At 41.7% G+C, this 21,282-nt stretch overlaps 1 protein-coding gene across 3 annotated transcripts in view; it reads left to right on the top strand.

The window, feature by feature from the left end:
- The window catches only part of LOC101946027 (TLE family member 1, transcriptional corepressor), a 109,680-nt gene extending 92,416 nt beyond the window's left edge, over positions 1 to 17,264 (top strand). For all 3 annotated transcript variants that reach the window (XM_008168488.4, XM_042850555.2, XM_008168489.4), the window contains 6 exons: positions 4,827 to 5,076; positions 6,847 to 7,094; positions 9,464 to 9,611; positions 10,001 to 10,151; positions 10,627 to 10,703; positions 16,633 to 17,264. In XM_008168488.4, coding sequence (XP_008166710.2) covers positions 4,827 to 5,076; positions 6,847 to 7,094; positions 9,464 to 9,611; positions 10,001 to 10,151; positions 10,627 to 10,703; positions 16,633 to 16,740 — 982 coding nt within the window. In that variant the 3' untranslated portion in view covers positions 16,741 to 17,264. The remainder of the gene's footprint in view (positions 1 to 4,826; positions 5,077 to 6,846; positions 7,095 to 9,463; positions 9,612 to 10,000; positions 10,152 to 10,626; positions 10,704 to 16,632) is intronic.
- Positions 17,265 to 21,282: the final 4,018 nt, after the last annotated feature.

Raw genomic sequence — 21,282 nt, 5'->3', positions numbered from 1 at the left:
GGTTAATCTTCGCTCTTGTGTATGAGGAGACTTGAAGAGTAAAAATTAACCAAAAAGGGAAATGGGAGGGGAATGCATCTCTTCCTAGAGAATGTAAGAAATGCCTTTTTCAGTGGTGTTCGTTTAGTTTGTATGTGCTTTTATTATAGCTGGGACTGGTAGCACTGTCTATTATTAAGATTGCCTGACATGTCTGCTTATAAGAGCCTGGTTTCAATTGCTTCTAACTTTGTCAAACTTCAGACGATTGGGCTGAAATTTACCATGCCTGATGTCTGCCTCAGGCTGAATTTAAAAAAAAAAAAAGTTTCGGGGAAAAATGATTAAGTCACTTCCGAGAATGAGGGTAGGGAAAAATTTATTGTTTTGCACATGTGGAAAAATTCTGGTGACATTTTCTTTGAAAAACTCAAGGACCCCCATGCTTTGGAGTGGTGACATGAAATTTGACAAGGGGTGACCTTTATGTCAGGACTATGCCTTTTGCCACCCTTGGGAAAATCTGCCCAAATTGGGATTACAAACCTTTGAAAAATCACACCCGGTCAATAAAGACCTGCTAGATATTAGCAACTAAATTGCAGGGACTGGCTCGGCAAAGAGCTTGAGACAAGGAGTCAGGTGGTAGGGGGACAGTGAGATTGGATAAGGAGCCTGGGGAGAAGCATTGGACTGGAGCCACTGGGGAAGGGATCATGGGTATGCATGAAGACCAGGGAGACAAATCAGACAAGGAGCCAGTGCGTGAGGGGGGCTTGGACTGGCTGGATAAGCAGACTGGGACTGGAAAAGGGATAGAGACTGAGGTTGGAATGGGGAGTCGGAAGGAGTTGAGACTAGGATTTGCTGGGCAAGGGCACAGGGATTGGGATGAGAAGCCTTATGAGTGGGGACTGGCTAGGTGAGAAGAATGGGACCGAATGAGGAGCTGAGGTGAGGAAAAGAGGACGGGGATGGGCTGGGGGGAACAGCAGAAGGGGTCAGTCTTGGGGGAAACAGACAGAAGTGTCTGTACCCACTAGATCACACTCCCCTCAAGAACCTGGAATGGAACTCAAGATTCCAATTCTTCTGCTCTCAATAAATGTCTGTGAAATCCACTGAAGGGCTGGTCCACATAGAGGATGACAGCCTTCTATCAGTTTCTCCCTGAGCTCAAGTGGCACACTGATGTGGAGTGTGGTAGATATAAAGATTCCAAACCTGCTGATGACACCTGGTGGTGCCAGCCTGATGTGGAATTTCAGCCTTTTCCGTTTATTACTTTAAAAAACCTGGGAAATTACATCTAAAAAAGCAATGTGTAAAAAAACACTATTAGGCTTGCAAAGTCAAAAGTTAGGAAATGCCAGACTTATGGTTAGCTGTGCAACCTTAATTTTGCTCCCATGCACATGCATTATGGGACAGTCATTAATTACATAATCACATAGTATTTTTATCACAGGGCCTCATTTTGTTCATCCCTTTGTTTTTGTCTGTTTTTAGGGTAACAACGTTGGCAGTAATTATGGTATTTAGAACAGTGGGCTTTTTGAGTGAGTAAAGAACTGCCCTCTAAATCAAATACTAATGGTATTTATAAATGGAAACTACTCATTGGATGAAAGGAGTTATAACCAGTGGAGTCACCTACACGATATTAACTGTTGAGGGCTAGTGTTCACTTTGTTCCTGTGCCCTGAAGGAGGAAATGAACTAAAAGGAAGTGCTACAAACCTGAGACAGACAATAAAAAAGAGAGAGGGCAATATGAGTCTGGCTATCAGCATCATGAAGATAAATGGTATATTCAGTTCTATGCAAGGAATGTACCGTGATAAAACTTGAACATTTTATATTAAAATTATTTTATTAGGGGGCTTCAGAAGTTTTCCCAACATCTACTGTTAGTATGTGACAAACACTTGTGCTGTCACAGCCCCAAAAGCCAGGCCCTAGACAATTTAAAAGAATACTGTGATTAAGTTTTGCATTATCAATCTACTTCCCATTTAATAAGTCTTGCAACAATATAACTTGTGCTTTTTCTTGTATCTTGTTTCCCCTTTACTCAAATTTTCCATCCTATTATATACATTGTGTTGTTTGGAGTGAGTATCCTTCCATTCTTTTTCTCTCCATGCCCTTGTATCCTTTTCTTATTCTTTCCCAATGTTATCTTCTGTTCTTTACCTCCAGTTCTACATTTTTCTCTTGCACACATCTTCCTGAAGATCTTTCTCTCCTTCACTTCTTGGCTAGTATAGCCCCCTCATTCTGTTTCTTGCTCACGCTCATCCGTACCCATTCACCTGTGTGCATTCACTCAAGTATGAATTCCACCACATGTGGTCAGCTATAAGAAACATCCGTGCCTTAACATAAATGCAGCTTGCTTCCCTTTTCAGAAAACAATAATAGCACGGGGCTGCTCTTCTTCCGCTCCTTCCTTCCATACTGAAAGATCATTAGTGATATCTGGGCTGCTCTGCTCTCAGGCTTAATTCTTTCCTTCAAGGGAAGGCGCCAGCTGTTCTATCTATTCTCTCCCCATCCCTAGTCAGCGTACTCGCCCCATTTTAGTGGGTTTTTCAATTCCTGGTTATAGCACATACTACAGAAAACACAAATCGGAAAAATCCGAGAGTAATAGTTTTAGGATAGAATGCGAATTAAATAATGCATGTAATACTGCATTTCATCTGATTTACACTGACTGAGAAGCTGTAGGAAGGCTGCATTTGGAGTATAGAGTAGACACTTTGATCATCCTTTTATGAAAAGGATATTTTAAGGAAAAAATAAAAGGGATAATAAGGGAGAGCACCAAACAATGTGACTCAAACTGCCCAATTTGTATTAGTGAGCAAGTAGTTCATTCTCCTCTCCATGTTCATTCAGTTTTTGGCCTTTTTGAGACTGTCATAAATGTGGCATCAGCGTTGATGGCAGTATTGGTCTTTGTGATGTGAATCAGACATGTATTAAAAACATTAGGACAAAATTTGGAATCTCACCAAGGCAATAAAATGTGTTAAGTTAGTGAAAAGGTTTTGTCCTATAATGGTTTTGAGCTATAACAGAAACACTAGGCCCTAACTTCTATTAGTGGAGTATTGTGAAAGTAATACATATGGGGCATCTGTCTATATAAGTTTTTCCTTGAAAAAAGTATCTTTATTTAGCTACTGTTCTCCACATCACAGCCATCCGTTTCAATTCACTCATTCTCAGATGGTGTGCAGGAGGGGTGCGGGGCATGGCGGGGGCTCAGGGGACGGAGTTGAGGTGCAGGAGGTGTTCAGGGTACGGCAGGGGCTCAGGGCAGGGAGTTGAAGTGTGGGGTGCAGGAGGGTGAGGGGTGCAGTCGGGGTGCAAGGTGCGGCGGGGGCTCGGCAGGGAGTTGGGGTGACGGATGTGGCAGGGGGCTCTGGACAGGGGGGTTGGGGTGTGGGTTCCGGCCCGGAGCCACTTACCTGGAGCGGATCCGGGGTGGCAGCGCTGCACACCGTGGCCAGGGCAGGCTCCGTGCCTGCCCTGGCCCCGCTGTGCTCCGCTCCGCTCCAGGATGCAGTCGGAGTCCCGGGGGCAGGGGAAAACGGCGCCATGTGCTGCTCTTCCAGGTACCTCCCCCAAAGCTCCCATTGGCCGCGGTTCCCTATTCCTGGCCAATGGGAGCTGCAGGGGGCGGTGCCTGGAATTGAGAGCACAGAGCCCTCTACTTCTCTCCCCCCCGCCCTGACCGGGTCTGCAGGGCCATAGTTCCAGCCGCTTCAGGGAGCTGCGCGGGGCTCGTGGTGCCATGGGGTAGGCAGAGGGGTGGGGGGCCCATGGGTGGGGGGGCACGGGGAGCTTGGCGGGCCACACGAAAGAACCCCGCGGGCCGTGTGTTTGAGACCCTTGATCTAGATCATCCCTGATAGATGTTTGTCTAACCTGCTCTTAAAAATCTCCAATGATGGAGATTCCACAACCTCCTTAGGCAACTTATTCCAGTGCTTAACCACCCGGACGGTTAGGAAGTTTTTCCTAATGTCCAACCTAAACCTCCCTTGCTGCAATTTAAGCCCATTGCTTCTTGTCCTATCCTCAGAGGTTAAGGAGAACAATTCTTTTCCCTCCTCCTTGTAACAACCTTTTATGTACTTGAAAACTTATGTCCCCTCTGTCTTCTCTTTTCCAGACTAAACAAACCCAATTTTTTCAATCTTCCCTCATAGGTCATGTTTTCTAGACCTTTAATCATTTTTTATTGCTCTTCTCTGGACTTTCTCCAATTTGTCCACATCTTTCTTGAAATGTGGCACACAGAACTGGACACAGTACTCCAGCTGAGGCCTAATCAGCACAGAGTAGAGCAGAACAATTACTTGTTGTGTCTTGCTTACAACACTGCTGCTAATGCATCCAGGAATGATGATCGCTTTTTTTTGAAACAGTGTTACACTGTTGACTCATATTTAGTTCATACTTGCAGTCTAGGTGTTTGGTTAAATTCCCTGAGGCTAAAAGATGATTAAGTAGTTGCTATGACCTCATAGACGTAGACTTTTTTTTTAAGGGAATTTGTTAATCGTACCACTTAATGCACTTTTATTTTTTGCTCTAATTACTTCGCATGCAAGAGGAGATGGAACTGTCTGTTGTGAGTGGTCTCGTCCCATCCCCAATTTTCTGTGCCTATAGCATTTGGCACTGCAGCTTAAATTGATATAATATGAAAAATAAAATTAGCCAAGCAAAGGAACTGCTAAAGGTTGCTCTTATTTCTCACAACTCAGCAATGTAATGGTTGACCTAATTCTTTCTGTCTTTTTCTCTCCTCTTCCCTCTTTCCCAAAAAGAGCATACTCCTTTCACGTTACTGCAGATGGTCAGATGCAGCCTGTACCTTTCCCTCCTGATGCCCTCATTGGACCAGGAATCCCTCGCCATGCTCGTCAGATCAATACCCTGAATCATGGGGAAGTAGTGTGTGCAGTTACCATCAGCAACCCCACAAGACACGTGTACACTGGGGGAAAGGGATGTGTCAAAGTCTGGGATATTAGCCAACCTGGCAACAAGAGCCCTGTCTCTCAGCTGGACTGCCTGGTAAGCAAACAGTAACTTGTGCACAAGGTTAACTTCTCCTTGGAGACTCAATAAGGAAATAGCTCTCCAGGCCTGGATTTTATTCATATTATAAGGAAATATCAGGCAGTTCTGTTTCCTGCATTAGGTATGTAACTATTTTTTAAAATAAAATGGTGGCAGTGGTGAGGAAGAATCGTAGTTTATTCATCACAAATATGATCAGTAACAATCAAATGCTGCACTAGACAGATGTCTTTTAAATGGAAATTGTCCCCAGTTCTCCCTCTTGCAGATAATGGGGATTTCCCCATTAGTTGAGATGAAAGTGACAAAAAGTGAATGCAGTCATTCTTGCTCTGTGATGCCTAGAACATTCCATAAGTATTTCTCTTTTGCTACAGTTCATTTAAATAGAAGGTAATTACAGTGCCTGATTACAGTACAGGGTGTGGTCTCAAACTTAATATGTATTTGCTCTTGTTCGGAACATAAACGTACATCTGAGAGCTGACAAGGATTTCAGTGCTGTATACAACATGGAGCAGGCAGGGTGTGCCTGCTCAACTAGTTCAGGAAGCTTCATACACCATGCTCTGCTCCACAACCAATAAAACCAGCTGAAAAAGGTTGGAAAGAAAGGCAACCAGTAAAATGTGAACTGTGAAGGCAAGTGCTCTACTAAGGGTATAAGCTATAAATCCCTATAGTACCTATTTAAAACAGCATGTTTGCTTTCAATATTCAATGGTGTTGGTACAAGCCAAGGTATACAGTCAGGCTTTGCTGTGACCTTCTTCATTACTATCCCAGTGTTAGCCATCAAATATCATTGCTGAATATATATGATGTGCTATGTGGAGGATGCAGTCCTGGAAGCAGTATTCATAGCTATCTATGTGTAGGTTATGTAGTCTTATTGCTGCTTACAACAGGGCCAACAAGGTCTGCTACCACAAAAAATGATTGTCCTGCTGTACTAAGGAAAGTGTAACGCAAAACAAATAGCAATATTGCTTTCTTATATGTTTGGAGTTATAGGCTTTATCCTTTTGGCGCTCATCACAATAATTTTGCTATTTAAAGTGAGGAAATCATGACAGCCAATAATTTATGGAGTAAAACTTGTAATGGCTGAAGCCTGGACTGTTTCCCCTTAGTACTTTTTAGTCAGCAACATTATCACAAATGTGAAACCAGTTATGTGGTAAGAGCCCTGCTGACAAACGAAGACCCAGTTTAAGTCCCAAGAAACAGGTTAAAAGCAGTCAGGGCATAAAAGGTGCAGCGTTTGTGTATAAATAGTAAGCACAAAATAGAGATTAAGGAAAAAAACTCTAGGACGGCATTGGTCTTACAACCTGTTTTTCATAGATGGTTTCTTCACACTGCCAAAGTAAGAGGTCATTTGCTCTTTCAGAAATATTCCTGCAGTGTTGGCAGTCCTAGCAGAAGGAGTGCACTTGTACAGCAAGCAAGCTCTTGGCTCTGTTAGCTTAGCTCTGTCAGTTTGTAATGAGATGTAAGAATTGCTACCCATCAGATTCAAAACACAGTAGGCTTCCGTACTTGCAATATGAAAACTGTAGCTTAATTTCTACAGCTGTACTCTCTGCTCAGTGGTGAGAGGTAGGAGATGGAAGCCATTTAGAATCTGCTGGTGAATTTTGTGTACTTTGGCAGCAGGAAAATACAGCCTACTGTTTAAAACTTGGATGCAGCATGGATCATGTCATTGGTTATTATCAGTAGGAATGTATTAATGTAACTGAGGTGGCTTGTATTATACAGAACAGAGATAACTACATCCGCTCCTGTAAATTGCTGCCTGATGGATGCACCCTCATAGTTGGTGGGGAAGCCAGCACATTATCCATATGGGACCTGGCAGCACCAACTCCTCGTATAAAAGCAGAGCTGACATCATCTGCTCCAGCCTGCTACGCTCTGGCTATCAGCCCCGATTCCAAGGTCTGCTTTTCCTGCTGTAGTGATGGGAACATTGCAGTGTGGGATCTGCACAATCAGACGTTGGTCAGGTGAGTTATTCTTACTTTACAAAAGGATTTTTACTAAAGTTACTCTTTAGATAATTAGCTAAATATTTATTGTTCCTACATAATGTTTCATGACAAAAGTGTTACGTAGGTAGTCCCTGTTGTCTAGAGAACAGAGTGAATCCTAGTTTAGTGATGATCTCAGCCTAGTCCTGGAAAACATTCTCACAGTTCATAAAGGGCCTGATCCAAAGCCCACTAAAGTCAATATAAAAATTCCCATGGACTTAAGTGAATTTTGGATCAGCCCCAAATCACCGCAGACCGAGATATATCACTTTAATCTTCATGGTTGATGAAGAGTGAATGCAAACTTTGGGGTAGTATTGAGGTGTGTTTCTTTGTCTTGTCTTGACCCTTGTTACATAAGTATTGAAAATCACCTGCTTATAAATGGTAACAAAATTGGACTATCCAAAAGTGATTTAGAAGAGTGTGGATGCTGCCAACTGTATCAATAAGGCATGAAATACCAATAGTCCATTGTGCATGAGAAATGGGTGTTGACAAGACATTATACTTTTGACCATGTGTTCTTTGGGAAACTTCCTGTGCAGTAACATCTTGGCCTTTTTTGTTGAGATTTTTTTAGCATACAGTTGATTATACTGGCTTTGGGATGCACCAAAGGTGTTAAACGAGGCTTGGAGCAGCTCTTAAATTTTGTTTAATTTAACCATAGTATAAATAATGTTAAATTAAAGTTGAAACAATTTCATGCATTCTGTTTTTTTCCTGCCATTCTTCTCCAGTTTTCGTCTCTCATATTTTTAAGATACTATTTTTGGTAGTTGGTCCGTTTTTTTGGAGGCCAATAAGTGATACTCTTTGCAGCCAATCTCTAATTCTTTTAGGATTGGTTGGCAGGGAGTATGATTAACTTAATGCCCAGATAAGTCATTTCCGTAACTGACTTTCCTTTAAGCCTTCAAGACAAAACAGTAAATGTGCTAGAGGCAGAATCCATTTCTAAATGTGAGTGCCTGGCATGGTAATGTTATCCCTTTCTGCCATTATGCAGAGGCTGGATCTGGAATTGCCTGGGATAGCTTATAGTATAATCATGCTGTGGTCCACTGAAAAGCTAACTTTTGGTCCATTGCTACTAAATTTGTAGATATCCATGGTACTGTAAGGAAATGGAGCTTAAATTAGGAATGGCCCTGTTTTTCAGTAAGTTTTGAGTACACACTCTGGGCCTGTTTAAAGTGTTTCTGAGTGGGCACCAAAAAAAGGAGGTACCCAAATCCTAGTCACTCTTTAGGATTTAGGCCCACATATTTGCACCAAGTATAAATCCCTTTGTGTGTTTAGATCCACAAATTTGATTTTGGCATGTCCTAAAACGTGGATGACCCTTGCTACGTATTTAAATTATGTCGGAGTACAAATAAAATCTTTCTAAATTTTATGACACTCTCATGAATGACCAGGACTAGCTGCCATAGTGCTGTGATGCACTTTTTTCCTCTGTATGTTTGCTTCTATTCTTCCATTGCCTGCTACTTTACTAATTGATAACTCCTTGTGTTTTCAGATCAGTGACTCAAAACAAAACGTGCCACATGACCTTTATTGTGGCAGTTGTAAATGATTTATAGTTGACTCCCAAAAGAGTTTTTTTCCTCTCTCCCTCCCTGCCCCCCCCCCCAACCTTTGACACTAAGGCAGAGGACTTCCCCAAAGTCAATCGCTAGTGAAAAATGCAAGCATCTCAGAGGATGTCAGTCTAAGGATCAAGGAAAACTTGTTGATCCTGTGTTGCTGAGAGCTGGGAGTTCCTAAGGCAAAGCTTTAAAACAAAACATACTGTTTAGTGACTATGGGATCTCATGACCTACTACCACTGAGGGCATAATTTTGCTGATTCAGTCATGGTGGCGGTGTTGTTTTTAGTTTTCTGGATTCCTTCCTACTAATATTTATGTAACCAAATCTGCTATGTATTTATCTTCTTGATTCACAGATAAATAAAAATGCAGAAATAACTAGTTTGTCCCCTGGATAGTCTGTGTTTTAATCTTGGTGATTCATTCATTTTTTCCAGGTGTGATGGCTAACATACTTGTACTTTGTGTTTTTAAATAGCTTTCCTTCCTCCCAAAATTTGATAGGAAATATTTGACTGCTTTTGTTTAGCTAGCTGTATTACAGATCATTTCCCTAACACCTGCAAAGTGGTTTTTGTAATATGTGCATTTCATGTCCAGCCAGTGGGAGGGGCTGGCTCTTGCACATTAGCAGACTCAGAAGAGATGACACACACATACAGAATCCAAAACTAACAACACAACAGTGTTTACCTTGAGCTCTGGCAGGAAATCATTATTCAATCTGGTTTGTTTTATCAGGCAATTCCAGGGCCACACAGATGGAGCCAGCTGTATTGACATTTCTAATGATGGTACCAAGCTCTGGACGGGAGGTTTGGACAATACTGTCAGATCCTGGGACTTGAGAGAAGGGAGACAGCTACAACAGCATGACTTCACATCACAGGTGACTAGGTTTTCCTACTTTTTTTTTTTTTTTTTAATTTGCCAGTTTATTTAGGATGATACTCAAGAACTAAACCCAGTGCAAGTGGGAAATTTTTATTTTGCTGTTAGAAGCCAAAACATGCATTATGTTTTGGAATTCCTATAGATTATTGGCTCACAAAAATGCAATGATAGCCTAAATAACATCTCACTTCCCGCTCCCCCCTAAAACATAGTTTGAATTACATGAATAGATAACTAAATATTCCTCTATTTTCTTGTCAGATTTGGAACGATATTCTTGCTGGTGAACAGTTTGGTTTTGGTTTTAGTCTCTTTCCTCCACTGTGATATTTCATTCATTAACTTTGCAAAAAGATAAAGATTTTCCTTGTTTAATTTCCCCAGATCTTTTCCCTTGGATATTGCCCTACTGGTGAATGGCTAGCTGTGGGGATGGAGAGCAGCAATGTGGAAGTACTACATGTAAATAAACCAGACAAGTATCAACTACATCTTCATGAGAGCTGTGTGTTGTCACTTAAGTTTGCTTACTGTGGTAAGTTGGCCTGGAAGCCAGGGTTTCCTATGTTCTAATCCTTGCTCTGCCAGTTACTTACTGTATGACTTGGGGAAGTCACTTCACCTTTCTGCCTCTTATTCGCCATCTGTAAAATGATGGTAATACCCATCTACCTTCCTCCCATGGCTGTTGTGAGAATTAGTTCATGTTTGTAAAGTGCTTTCTACTTACTAAGTGGTTATTTTTTTTAAAAGTATTACTATTACAAGCAGCAACAGCATTCCTGTGTGATGCGTTTCATATCCCCCCTTCCCCTCCCCACACAGATGTAAGTAAAAACCATGTTGATTAGTACCAAGAGCTTTGAATAGTGCTAATCAGCCAGCTAATAACCCCTGAGGTTAATATGCCTATTGAGTTAAACTTCATAAATGTGAGTTGAAAATGTAAAATCTGTCAGTTGTTGGATGTTTTATTATACGTTCTCATTGCCTTTCTGTTACACTTCTAGGTAAATGGTTTGTGAGTACTGGAAAAGATAACCTTCTTAATGCCTGGCGGACCCCCTATGGAGCCAGTATATTCCAGGTAAGAGTAATAGCCCCCCCACCCCTAATTTCTTAATTTTTTTTTTTTTAATGTTATGTTTTTCTTTGAGTGATTGCACATGCCCATTCCATTTCAGGTGTGTCTGTGCCCAATGCACCAAAGTTGGAAATTTTACCCTTAGTGGTACCCATTGGGGTGGCATATGCGCCCTCAGCCCCCTCATGCCACTGCCCCAGACCTCCCTCAGTTCCTACGCACTGCCTGGGATCAGTAGTCAGGGTGCATGGGCATGCTGTTGCAAGTTTCTCCCTTTACACGGAAATTATCTTCCTTTATGTAAATAGTTAAGTTAGTGATATTCGTTGGTGGTAGATGATTGTAGGTTTTATTGGTTGTTTTTCTTGGAGCATTGGTTCCCTCTTATTCGTGGGTTACTGACACCCAGTACTGAGGTATGCGTTGGTCTTCGGGTTTTAAGTCTTGTGCTGGTTACAAGAAATCTATGCCAAAGAATGATTCTTATTTCACCTGCCCGAAGTACCTTGTTGTGGGTCATGTTTGAAATCCCTGCCAGATTTGCAGGGACTTCAAATCCCAGATGAAAAAAGACAGGTAGGTGAGACTGCCATATCCTCCTGCAGGCTGCTCTGCATCCACCTTCTGTACCTTCCTGTCAAGGAGGGCATCAAGTACTTTAGCATTGGTGAAGACTGTCCCTTGGGACACTGCTTCTGAAAGTCAGCACCAATCCCCTTTTCTAGTGGTGAGAAAGAAGCATGGAAGACCAGACCATTCATCAGAGGAGCCGAGTCTTAGATCATTCAAAGATCGAGGTCCCTGGGAACATCCATCAGTAAACAATCTGGAGGACAAGATAGGGTATTCTCTGGGAAGAGATGCTCCCTGTTACCAACCTCTTCTCATCAAGGGTTATCAACTTCAGCACCCATGCCTGGGCCATTGAGAAGGACCTCTACTACAGTGCTGACTCCTTCAGTGCAAAAATAATAGCACCAGGAAAATCTCTTGGTACTGATGACACTGGAGACCTATGTGGCAGCACAGGATCTACTCTGTCTCATGGTGCCAGATTCTCTGATGGTCCAGGAGACATGCTAGTGAAAGGCCCTGGCTATGAACCTACCTCAGAGACAAGTTCATCCCTCAATACTGTTTGGGGCTAGCTCTTCGGAGTGTCCAGTGCTTTCTCGCTCAGTTCAATCCAGAGGTAAACAGCATGCTGTCCCCAGCTCCGATATCTCTGGAGAGAGACCCCCAGGCTCTGGTGCTGCTTGGCACCATACCATGGTCATGCGAATCAGGGTCTTCCTCGGATTGTGAGGTAGGCTCCTATGTCCCTCACTCCTGGGTTAGATGACAACGCTCACCTTCACCTTCATTGCAGGAATTCCGTTCCTCTTACCTATTACATGTGCAGAGATGTGGATCTTTGGAGTAATTGTGGCTGGGGTACTATGCCATATCTATTCCTTACTGGAACCTGTGGGGCATGCCTCCCACTTCCAGATCCTCCCTGGTTTCCTAGCCTTATAGATCTTCTAGCAGATGACAGATCACAAGGTCCATACCAAGAAGACTTTCAAGACCAGACTCATGCTTCCAAACATTGACCCACTGCACCACAAGAGGATTAGCCTCGGCCTCCTCTGTATTTTTCCTCCTCTCATCTGATGCGACTATAGTCCCCCAGGATTCTTCACCTGTCTGGATGACATCAGGGTTTATCGAGAGTAGCTACCTCTTTTGATATTCCTGCTGAAGTGGTTCCAGGAGAGTTCCCACAGGCTTTTGAGTTCAACATTATGGGTTCAGCAGGGCCTTCTAGAGTGGCTCTGCCCATCAACACCTACAAAATCCTTGTGGCAAATGCTATCCTCTGCCTTTCACAGCTAAGAGAACTGACAGAGGGTGCCATGTCCCTTCTCAAGGCTATGAACATTTTTATACCCATCCTTTGCCAGGTTCCTTAGTTGTCTTGGAGGTGAATGAGCCTGTGTCAGGATTGACCATCTTCTACACCAAAGGACAAAGATATGAAGAAATTAGACCTTTTTGATAGGAAAATTTTATTCCACATCTGGGCTGCAATTTCATATCTTTAGCCAACAAGCCTAATTGGCCAGATACGACTTCTCCCTCTGTGACAATATTCTGTAGTTCTCAGACCACTCTGCAAGCATCCTTAGATGGGGTAGATTGAGCACCCAACACCATGGAATCTGCAATATCCCTCCTATATTTTTTCTGACTTGTTATCCCGGTTCCTATATCCTTGGTCCCATATTACCACAGATCAGGGGGTCCTAGGTACTGTGAAATTGCTGTTTATTTCCACTCCCCCCCACCCAACTTCCTTCCCCACTTCTCTTCAGAGAACACTCTCATAAGGTTGTACTCCTCTGACAAGTGCAGTCTCATCTCCATTTGGGAGCTATAGAAGAGGTTCCCCTCTTTATTGAGGTTTCTATTCATATTATTTCCTGATTCCAGAGTCAAAAGGAGGTCTGACTCATCCTGGACTTGTAAAATGTTAAAGAAAGTAAGGTTTTGCATGATAACCCTAGCCTCCATCATTCCCCTCCCTGGATCCCAGCGACTGGTATGCTGCCCTCAGCTTGAAGGATGCACATTTTCATGTGGCTGTCCCATAAAACTACAGGAGATTCCTAAGATTTCTGGTCAACAATATCCATTATCAATTTGCAATCCGACCCTTCTGCCTGTCTGTTGCCCTAAGTCTGTATATTTATAAAATGCATGGGAGGGGTAGTTGCATTCTTAAGGAGAGCAGGAGTCCAAGTCTTTCCTAACCTGGATGACTGGCTGGTATAGGATCAATCCAAACTACAAGTGGAAGTTGGTCTATCCTGGATCCAATCTGTCTTCAGTGTTCTGGTTATGTTGAACAATGAGCACAAGTCAATCTTCTTCCCAGTTCAGAGACTACAATGTATAAAACGATCCTGAATGCTCCAGTAGCCCGGGTGTTCCTACCTCAAGTCTGATTCCAGACAGTGTTAAACGTTTCCATAGATCTCAAAGACCATCCACCTACAACAGTAAGATATTGCCTCAGATTACTGGGGCACATGGCCTTCTGCACATATGTGGTTTGGCATGCCAGAATTCGTCTCCAAATGTTGCAGAGCTGGTTAAGGTCAGTGTACTTCCTGGCTCATCACCCATTGGACATGTTGATTTGAGTACTTGGGCTTGAGTGATAGCCTCCTTGGTCTAGTGCAGTGCTTCTTAAGCTGTCTGATGTGGGGGACCGGCAATTTTTTTTTTCCAATGTGCCAGGGACCGGTGCCATATTATTATCCTATTTGACGCTCTTATGAGGAAACTCGTCGTGGACCGGTAGCCGATGGCTTGCGGACTGGCACGGTCTACGGACCACCACTTTGAGAAGCACTGGTCTAGTGGATGGATCCAGCCAATGTGTGTGTGGAAGTTTCCTTTGCCCCTCCTTTACCCACACTGACTTTTTGATTACAGGTACTACTTCTCTAGGTTGGAGAGCTCACCTAGGAAACCTACAAACGCAGGATCTGAGATCTCATCAAGATTTAGCTCGCCACGTGAACATATGGGAGTTCAGGGCTATTCATCTGGCCTGTCAGGCTTTTCTCCCTCACATCAGGGGAAACACTCAACAAGTTCTCATGGACAACACTGCAGTGATGTTCTACATGAACAGACAGAGAAGGGCCAGGTCAGACAATCTTTGTCAAGAGGCGATACATCTTTGGGAGTTTTGCAATTCATCTCAAAGCCTGTCACCTTCCTGGTCTTCACAGCAGCTTGGAAGATTGCCTGAGCAGTTTGTTCAGCATAGATCATGAGTGGTCTGTCAGGCCAGAACTTGTGAGGATCATTTTTCAAACCAGATCCCTCACATAGACCTGTTAACTACTCACAAAGTGTCAGCTCTTTTGGTCACAGTCAGGGATTGCTGACAGATGCTTTCCTACTTTCTTGGAAAGACAAACTGCTGGATGCCTTCCCTCCTATTCCGCTATTTCTCAAGCCCAAGAAGGGTCATGTTTGTATGGCCCTCATAGCACCAAGTTGGCCTAGCCAGCGTTAGTTCTCCAGTCTGCTTAGCCTTTCTGCCAGGTTTCCTTTGACACTATCTACAGAACCCAATTTTATTTCCCAGGACCACGGTTGCCTGCTACATCCCAACATGGCCACTCTCCATCTTACTGCCTGGGTGCTCCATAGTTAACGTCTCTAGAGCTGGAGTATTATGTTCTCATGAATAGCAGGAAGCCATTTACTAGATATGCTTCCCTGTTGAAGAGGAAACAGTTCTCCTTCTGATCAAAGCAGAGAGGTGTTTTTGCAGTCATGGCCATTATCCAACATGTTTTGGACTGTTTGTTCCATCTGAACAAGAAGGCCTATAGATTACTTACATCAGAGTTCACCTGACAGCTACCTCCATTCTCCACCCACCAATTGCAGGCCACTCAGAGTTTTCTAATCCTATAACAGTCAGAGTCTTAAAAGGTCTGGACAGGCTATATCCCCATGTCATGGATCCCATTCCTCCCTGGGACCAAAATCTGGTGATAACAAGGTTGATGGGTCTGCCCTTTGAACCAGTGGCTACCTGCTCTTTACCTCATCTGTCTATGAAAGCAATGTTTTTGGTAGCTATTACCTTCATGAGAAGGGTGGTGGAGTTACGAGTTCTGGTAGCTGACCCTCCTTACTCAGTTTTTTATGAGAACAAGGTATACTTGTGCCCACATCTGAAATTCCTGACTGAGGTGGAACTCCAATACTTTAATCAGGCCATATATTTACTGACTTTCTTTCCTAAGCCCTGTTCTCCTAAGGATGAGGAGAGGTTCCATATCTTGGATGTTAGAAGAGTACTTGGACAGAATTAGGTTTTATAGATCATTGTCCCAGCTGTTTGTGTCAGTTACAGTCAAAATGAAAGGACTTCCAGTCTCAACTCGGAGGATTTCATCTTGCATACATCTGTGCTATGATGTTGCCTATGTACCCCCCTCCAAACAGGGTGGTAGCACACTCTACAAGATCTCAGGCAGCTTCAGCAGCTTTTTTGGCTCATATACTTATAACAGACATTTATAGAGCAACTTGGTCATCAGTGTACCTTTATTACGAGTTATGCTATATCCGGGATCGGCAACCTGTCAGAAGCGGTGTGCCGAGTCTTCATTTATTCACTCTAATTTAAGGTTTCGCGTGCCAGTAATACATTTTAACGTTTTTAGAAGATCTCTTTCTATAAGTCTATAATATATAACTAAACTATTGTTGTATGTAAAGTAAATAAGGTTTTTAAAAATGTTTAAGAAACTTCATTGAAAATTAAAATAAAATGCAGAGCCCCTGGAGCAGTGGCCAGGACCCAGGCAGGGTGAGTGCCACTGAAAATCAGCTTGCGTGCCGCCTTCGGCACTCGTGCCATAGGTTGCCTACCCCTGTGCTATATCTCAGCATTCCAAAGATAATGCCGCTTTTGGACAAATAGTTCTTCAATCCTTGTTCAGGTAGACTCCAAAACCCACCTTTGGATTGTACTACTTGTGCGTCACCTGAAGTGGAATGGACATGTGCAGTCGCTTGAAGAATTAAAAACGGTTACTAACTTGTTCTGTAACTGTTGTTCTTTGAGATACGTTGCACATGTCCATTCCATGATGCACCCTCTATCAGAGTTCATCTGGTTGGAAGGAACAGAGGGTCTGGGGTGGCTCTGTTCTTTATACCATCATGCAGCAGCACCAGGTGGCTAATGGTGCATTCGCCTCCCCAAAGGGTACCGCCAAAGGAAAAATCTCTCGTTCACTGGGCACACACACGTACCTGAAGTGGATGGACAAGTGCAATACGTCTTGAAGAACAGCAGTTACTGAACAAATTAATAACACAAAAATTGTTGTTTTTTTCCCCCCCCATCTAGTCCAAAGAGTCCTCATCAGTGCTTAGTTGTGACATCTCTGTGGATGATAAATATATAGTCACTGGCTCTGGAGACAAGAAAGCTACAGTCTATGAAGTCATCTACTGAAAAATGTGATGGGGACATAACTTATAGAGTTGAACTGGGCCAAATGTTCTTAATTTGTAGAAGTAGAGAGGTTTTACCTTTTTAAAAAAGGAACAAAATATCAGTTTCCAGACCTTGACATGAAACAACTCCAAGTATACAAAATAAAATAGAAGGCAACGTCCAGCAACTAGGTATCCGCTACCTGGACCAAATGAAACACAAAGGCAAGATGGACAGATGTCGCCTAGGTTTTGTGGATTTAAAAAAACTGAGTCTGCTGATGAATGTTGAAGCCTTTTATTTTTCTTTCTTTCTTTGTGACCTCATGCAGATCTTTCTCATTGCCTGAATATGTGGGATTACCTTTCTTTTCCTTGCAGTTCAACTTGCATTCTGTCCTGTGTAGAGCGGTGGTGTCTGAGACAAACTTGTTTTCTGGTTTTGCATCTTGTGATATGTTTTTGTATTTTTGTTGAAGGTCAAATGTTTGTATAAATTGTAAATATATTTGGTTTATTACAGTAAAGGCTTTAGTACCAACAGTCTTTTTTGCTCTCACTTATTAAGCAATCTGTTTAAAGACTTTTTGGGATACAAGTACCTTTTGTAGGAAAATACAAAAACTATGTAAAGTTTGAGAACGATGTCCTATACTTTCTTTACTAACCATCCCTAAAGTTCATTATCATACCTGAAAACAGTAGTTTCACATACCGGTTTATAAAATTCAGTAGGAACTGTTTTATGCTACAGAAAACTGAAAAAAAAAAATTTTTGTTTTTTGTAACTGATCAATTAGTGCCAATATAAAAATTGAAGAACAATTCATAAAGATGTGCATTTAATTATAATTTTTCTCAAATCTCCAATATATATTTGATTTGGCAGATCTAATATACATATTTGTGCCTAATTATAACCCATTGAGTTCGCTCCAAAACACATACAGTAAGAGGTGACTTTTCTCACAAACCTAATTAATCAAGTTCACCCAGAACTACATTTTAAATTACTACATCAAATCTCTGGTGGATTAAAGGGAGATTAAAGTGAATAAATGTTGTTGGACAAATTATACCACTTCAGATTCTAGTTTCTCTTTGAGGAAGTGATGTAGCTTGGCAACTTATGGTCATTCTGTATATCTAAGGCTAGGTCTACACTACAGGGAGGTCGACCTAAGATACGCAACTTCAGCTACGCGAAGACGTGCCCTAAGGCTCTGTGAAATCTTAGTGAGGGCTCCTTGAGTTAAATTGGATCGTACTCCTGCCATTGACTGGGCCACTGTTATGGCAGTTTTGAAGAACCATGCTTTGATGCCAATTACCAAAGCTAGAAGCCCCCAAATTATCTGACTAGGCATTATGTACTTTAAAGATAGAGCTGGGAAGCGAGTTTGTGAGAACAACTACTTCTGATGCACTTAAATTGTGTATATGTTGGAAAACTACATCTGCTATTCGGTTATGATAGTCCTAATTAATAGGATTTTGTCTAATGTTTGCATGATAAGCTCAGATACTATGCTAAGGAGGGTCACATATGTACCTTGGTCCTAGATAATAAGCTGAATAAGCAAGTTATATATGGAGCGTATAGAGGAACAGGTGGGAAGTTATATAAATGGCAGACAAACCAAGGTTTATTTGCAAAGAACTGCCCTCTCTGATTTTCTTCCTGATGTTTCATGAAGTGGCCCACAAACTCTGCTCTTACAAAAAAAGACACATTACCAGGAAGAAAAGGCTGTGGTTGAGAGATTCATTAGCTGGCTGCAGAGTGTCCCATGTGGGAGAAAATTTCCTCTCTGGTTTCCAGTGCCTGCAGAGACATTAGTTTTCTTTTCAATTTATGTGACCATTCTACTGAAACCATTTCATAGCACTGTGGAATTGTAATGGCTGTAATATATAACTTTTGCATTTCGAATGTAAAATGTTAACCATTCTTGATGGTCTAGTTTTGTTGCCGTTTAAAATTGATGCTTTATCTATACATGTCCATACATGTGCCTAGTGCTGTACATCTGTATGAAAATTAGACCGACCAGGTTTGGTTACGAATTTTCATGCTCCTTTGGTGCATTGTGAGGTGTGAGGCTAAAGCACTCTGGTTTTGACCATCCAGGAGCATGGTGTTTGGTATAACTGCACAATCGATTTTTAAAAATATTAAATCATTTTAAAAAAGAGTTTAAAAAAATGTACAAGCTTACTAAAAGTTACTCTTTTAAAAATATCCCTACTATTTTAAAATTCAAAAATTTTAGTTATTGGGAGCCTATTCTCTGTATCTCACTTTGCTAACCAGTAATTGCAGATCCCAAAACACAGCTCATCAGCTGAAGTTTTGCACATGAGGGATCTTGATCTTAGCTGACAGGTGCTCTTTTTATTGTTTCCAGGGAGACTAATGCTAGATGGACAAATAGGGCTAAAGTTTTAATATGTTTACTTTATTTAAAAAGTTTCCTTTTATATTTTTTATTTCATGCATATTTTCCAGGAAAGGATACTGGAATGCTTGCTTTCGATAGTTCTTTGTAATCTTTTCAAATGCCACTTTGCATAAAAAAACCCCAAGAGTGATAGAAAAACATAACTACACCTAAGATGGTCCCCCACCACCACCTTTTATGAATAATATTTAATCCAATGGCAATTCACTAACAACCCCTGATTTGTGTGGTTAGGCTGTGCACCCACAGAGTTGGAATGTTATTTGTGAAGATAAGCTTATGTTATATAGGTGATTTGGGGAACTTTTAAATCCAGTTTCTGAATGAGAACAACTAGATCCCTGATCACATCTATTTCAGGTTCTGACCCAGCAATTTTTTGGTGTGTTTTGGGAGACTGCTGTATCTACAACTATCCCCACTGAAGTCCAGTGGAGTTCATTGTGGGTGCAACAGGCCTCTCACACATAAGTTGACGGATCAGGGCCTTAATTTTGAATCTGTATTCTTGCCCTTTGGCCTCAGTCATTTCACTTTTCTGCACATTTTTGTAAGTTTTGCAACTATATTTCAACATGACTATCAAGCTGTCAAGCTTTTCCCACGAAACACTGCGAAGGACACATCAACTTTCTAAATGTTTCCAATTTTTTTTTCTTTTCATAAAGAGATGCTCCCTCACTCAGTAAATCTTGGAACACTTCTGCAAACTTCTCAACAAGAGCCAGCAGCTGTAGAACCTGTAACTTTTTGTAAAATAATGGGTGGAGTAGGGATGTGCGTTGGGAGAGAAACAGGCCAAAATTCTTTTCCTCTGTTGTGTGCTCCTGCAGTAGCAGAAATGGCACGGAAAGATGCACACAGAGACATGAGCATTCTGGATATTCTAGCAATAACTGCAAAGTGATTTAAAATATTTATCTTGTTTGCAGTGTTGTTGTAGCTATGTTGTGCAAGGATGGTGTCGCTAGCCTCTGTTTGCCAGACGCTGGGAATGGATGACAGAGGATGGATCACTTGATGATTACCTGTTCTGTTAATTCCTTCTGGGGCACCTGGCATTGGCCACTGTCGGAAGACAGGATACTGGGCTAGATGGACCTTTGGTCTGACCCAGTATGGCCATTCTTATGTTCTTATGTTAGTCCCAGGATATGAGAGACAAAGTGGGTGACATAATATCTTTTATTGGACGAACGTCTGTTGCTGAAAGAGCCAAGCCTTCGAGCTCCACAGAGCTCTTCTTCAGGTCTGAGAAAGTAATTGGAGTGTCACAGCTAGGTTTCTTCCAACATGTGTTAACGCCTTATGCTTAGCAATCTGTTCTTTCTTGTATTTAGCTGTGACACTGATTACCTTTTCCAGACCTAAAGAAGAGCTCTGTGGAGCTCAAAAGCTTCTCTTACACCAACAGATAAATATTACCTCATTCACCTTGTGTCTCTATTTTTCTTCTTGCCCTTCAGTTATAAAGGAGTCTCCTTTTTAGCCCCTTTCTGGAAATATCTACCTTGACTTGCTGTGTGGCCTTCAGTACTTTGTATTGCCTAAACAGCACACGAGCACTTTAATGTCAGACAGAAGCAGGGAAGCCTTATAAATTATATATTGGTTGTCAATGCAAACAAAGACTGATGGAGAAAAGATTTGTGGAAATATCAAGTCATCTGAACAGTTATCGTACTAATTCACACATCTATTTTGTCTGTTTACATTATGAATTACAATATGACATTGATATATTTCCCAGTAATGTATCCTATTTATATAAAATCCTATTTATATCATTCAAAGCAAAGAACTTTCCCCACATCAACCCCAAAGCCTCCAGCCCTCAATAAAAGACCCAGAATATGTCTGAATACTTGTGATGGATTCTTTTAAGAGGCTTTAATATTTCAAGAACTCTTATTTTAAAGAAGTATGTGTAGCAAATGGAATATTAAGTGCATAGACATTTAAAATGGTAAAATTACATTTTGCCATAGTATAAATGTCAAAACTGATTCTCTGTCTATCATGCAATCTAACAAACACATTTATATACAAAATATGGGCCGTCATTGAAATCACTTCACTAGGTTAGCAACATCATTTGT

The sequence above is a fragment of the Chrysemys picta genome, chromosome 6 (genome assembly GCF_011386835.1).
Source record: "Chrysemys picta bellii isolate R12L10 chromosome 6, ASM1138683v2, whole genome shotgun sequence".
NCBI lineage: Eukaryota > Metazoa > Chordata > Testudines > Emydidae > Chrysemys > Chrysemys picta.
The sequence above is the reverse complement of the archived record's forward strand: the minus strand, read 5'-3'. Positions and strand labels throughout refer to the sequence as shown.